The sequence below is a fragment of the Notothenia coriiceps genome, unplaced genomic scaffold (genome assembly GCF_000735185.1).
Source record: "Notothenia coriiceps isolate Sejong01 unplaced genomic scaffold, NC01 NC01_scaffold00037246, whole genome shotgun sequence".
NCBI lineage: Eukaryota > Metazoa > Chordata > Actinopteri > Perciformes > Nototheniidae > Notothenia > Notothenia coriiceps.
The window spans coordinates 26,969,221-26,971,599 of NW_011369947.1; the positions used below are offsets into that span (position 1 = coordinate 26,969,221).

The 2,379-nt window shown below is 44.2% G+C and overlaps 1 protein-coding gene across 1 annotated transcript in view; it reads right to left on the bottom strand.

Annotated features, from left to right (window-relative positions):
* Positions 1-772: 772 nt before the first annotated feature.
* LOC104966207 (mitogen-activated protein kinase-binding protein 1-like) overlaps positions 773-2,379 on the bottom strand; it is a 31,688-nt gene continuing 30,081 nt past the window's right edge. The window contains exons 14-16 of the mRNA XM_010795385.1: positions 1,638-1,772; positions 1,263-1,394; positions 773-924 (exon numbers count right to left, since the gene is read on the bottom strand). Coding sequence (XP_010793687.1) covers positions 793-924; positions 1,263-1,394; positions 1,638-1,772 — 399 coding nt within the window. The 3' untranslated portion in view covers positions 773-792. The remainder of the gene's footprint in view (positions 925-1,262; positions 1,395-1,637; positions 1,773-2,379) is intronic.

Below are 2,379 nucleotides of genomic sequence, written 5' to 3' on the forward strand. Positions count from 1 at the left end.
GGAGACATGAGAAGAGGGGACACATGTTGATGTAGAAGAGACATGAAGAAGAGGGGACACATGTTGATGTAGAAGAGACATGAAGAAGAGGGGACACATGTTGATGTAGAAGAGACATGAAGAAGAGGGGACACATGTTGATGTAGAANGTTTCCAAAGTGCTGATTCTCTGTCTGTTACTTTAGATGAAAATAAGGAGCCCCTCCCCACGCCCCTCTGAGAGACATTTGGTTACAGAGAACTCAATGGTGCTCTAGGAGGAGATTCAGGTGATAAGGTGTGTGGAGGAGACACCTTACAAGAGGGGACACATGTTGATGAAGAAGAGGGGACACATGTTGATGTAGAAGAGACATGAAGAAGAGGGGACACATGTTGATGTAGAAGAGACATGAAGAAGAGGGGACACATGTTGATGTAGAGGAGACATGAAGAAGAGGATTTTGCATAATAGGTGACCTTTAATGTGTACGTTCCGATACTCATTCTACAAAACTTTTAACATATCCGAAAATTATATATATTTTTTCCCAATACACACAATTTAAAATGCAGTATGCTAAAAAATACCAGGATGTCCAACTGTATCCTGTCACCTTTTTGCACGTGCAAGCAAGTCAGCATGCATGTTTGGCTTTTTTCAGACTAACAATCTTTCTGACAGGGTTACTATGAGCAATGAGTTCCCAGCATGCAACAGTATCTACTTTATAAGGGCAGCTGCAGTCGATACTAAAAGTACAAAGTATGTGATTTGTAAGAGTGTGCTGAGGATGAAATCAGGAAACATTCCTACCTTCCTGCCAGGCTCACTCTGTCCTCCCATTGGTCGGGATACAGAACCACAGCCTCCATGTCTGGGCTCTGATTGGACAGCTGGATAAAGTCTGGCCTCTGATTGGTCCTTGCCTGGCTGCCCTCAGCCTTCACAGACAGAATCACACAGGAGGTCATTAATCTGAGCATGCAGCGGAGATACTTGTGATCAAATGTTTTAAGATAAGATGGAACTTCATTCATCCCCTTGGGTAAATTCAGGCGTTTATAGCAGCAACAGGGTCAGAGTGAAAAACAGGATTCACACAATGTAAACATAAAGATAAAATAGAATACACATTTAAATAATAATGCAAAAAAGAAGAAGTGATGAAGTAACTGATGAAACAAGATGTCACAATAAGGCCCTTCTTCCTGTTGTTATGTGACTAGTCCCAGTAAAAGCTTCTAAGTAAATCTTAAAGTTAGATATTGCCTGTTCTCACCCATGCAGACGGGACCTGCAGACTGACGGTGCTCCCCAGCTCCTGATTGGTCCTGTGAAGCCCCGCCTCCACACCTGGGCTCAACCTCTTAGTGCAGGGGGAGGGGCTAACATCCAGAGGGCGCGTCTTCCCCTGGGTTACACAGACAAACGGTCAGGTTAGCTCTTATTTCATCCCAAAATGTGGTGTTTACATAAAGGAATACTTTGCCCTAAAACTAAAGTTATGTATACGGATAAGCAGCTTGTTTTACTTTATAGGCTTTAAGTAGAGGCATGTGAAAAACAACAACGTTTTCGTGGTGTAACACAGGGTGAGTATTCCTTTAATCGGGTTTCATTTGTGATAGCATGTTTGTGTGAGTGCCCTCCTCACCTCCTCCTGCTCCTGTTTCTCGGGGCAGAACGAGTCCAGCAGCCTCAGGTCCAGCATGGACTTCACCATCAGGACCCCGTCTCCCATCGTCCTGCGGGACCAGCGCCGGCGAGGGAGGCGACTCCCACAATCCTCCTGAAGAACCCCAAATACAGAGAACACTGAGGGACATTTCTACTGAAACAATGCTGTGACCTTAAAGGTCCCCTGTTACACTGTTTTTCATCAATATATCACAGGTCTCAGATATATACAGAGCCTGTCTCTGATTGGCTGAAACACCAAACAGATCATTGCAGCATTACCCATAATCCTCTCTGTTTCAGCCCTGTTTCCAAAGTGCTGATTCTCTGTCTGTTACTTTAGATGAAAATAAGGAGCCCCTCCCCACGCCCCTCTGAGAGAGATTTGGTTACAAAGAACTCAATGGTGCTCTAGGAGGAGATTCAGGTGTTAAGGTGGGGGGGGGGTTACCTTGGTTGCTGATTGGCTAATGGTTACACAAGACAAAACATCGTGATGACATCATAAAGTGGCCAAAATCTGATCAGCTCATTTTCAGACAGGTTTTTATAGAAATGGGTCAAAAAGAGAAAGAATCTTTGTTCCTGAAACTTTCAGAGTCTCTTTCGAGAAGAGGGGACACATGTTGATGTAGAAGAGACATGAAGAAGAGGGGACACATGTTGATGTAGAAGAGACATGGAGAAGAGGGGACACATGTTGATGTAGAAGAGACATG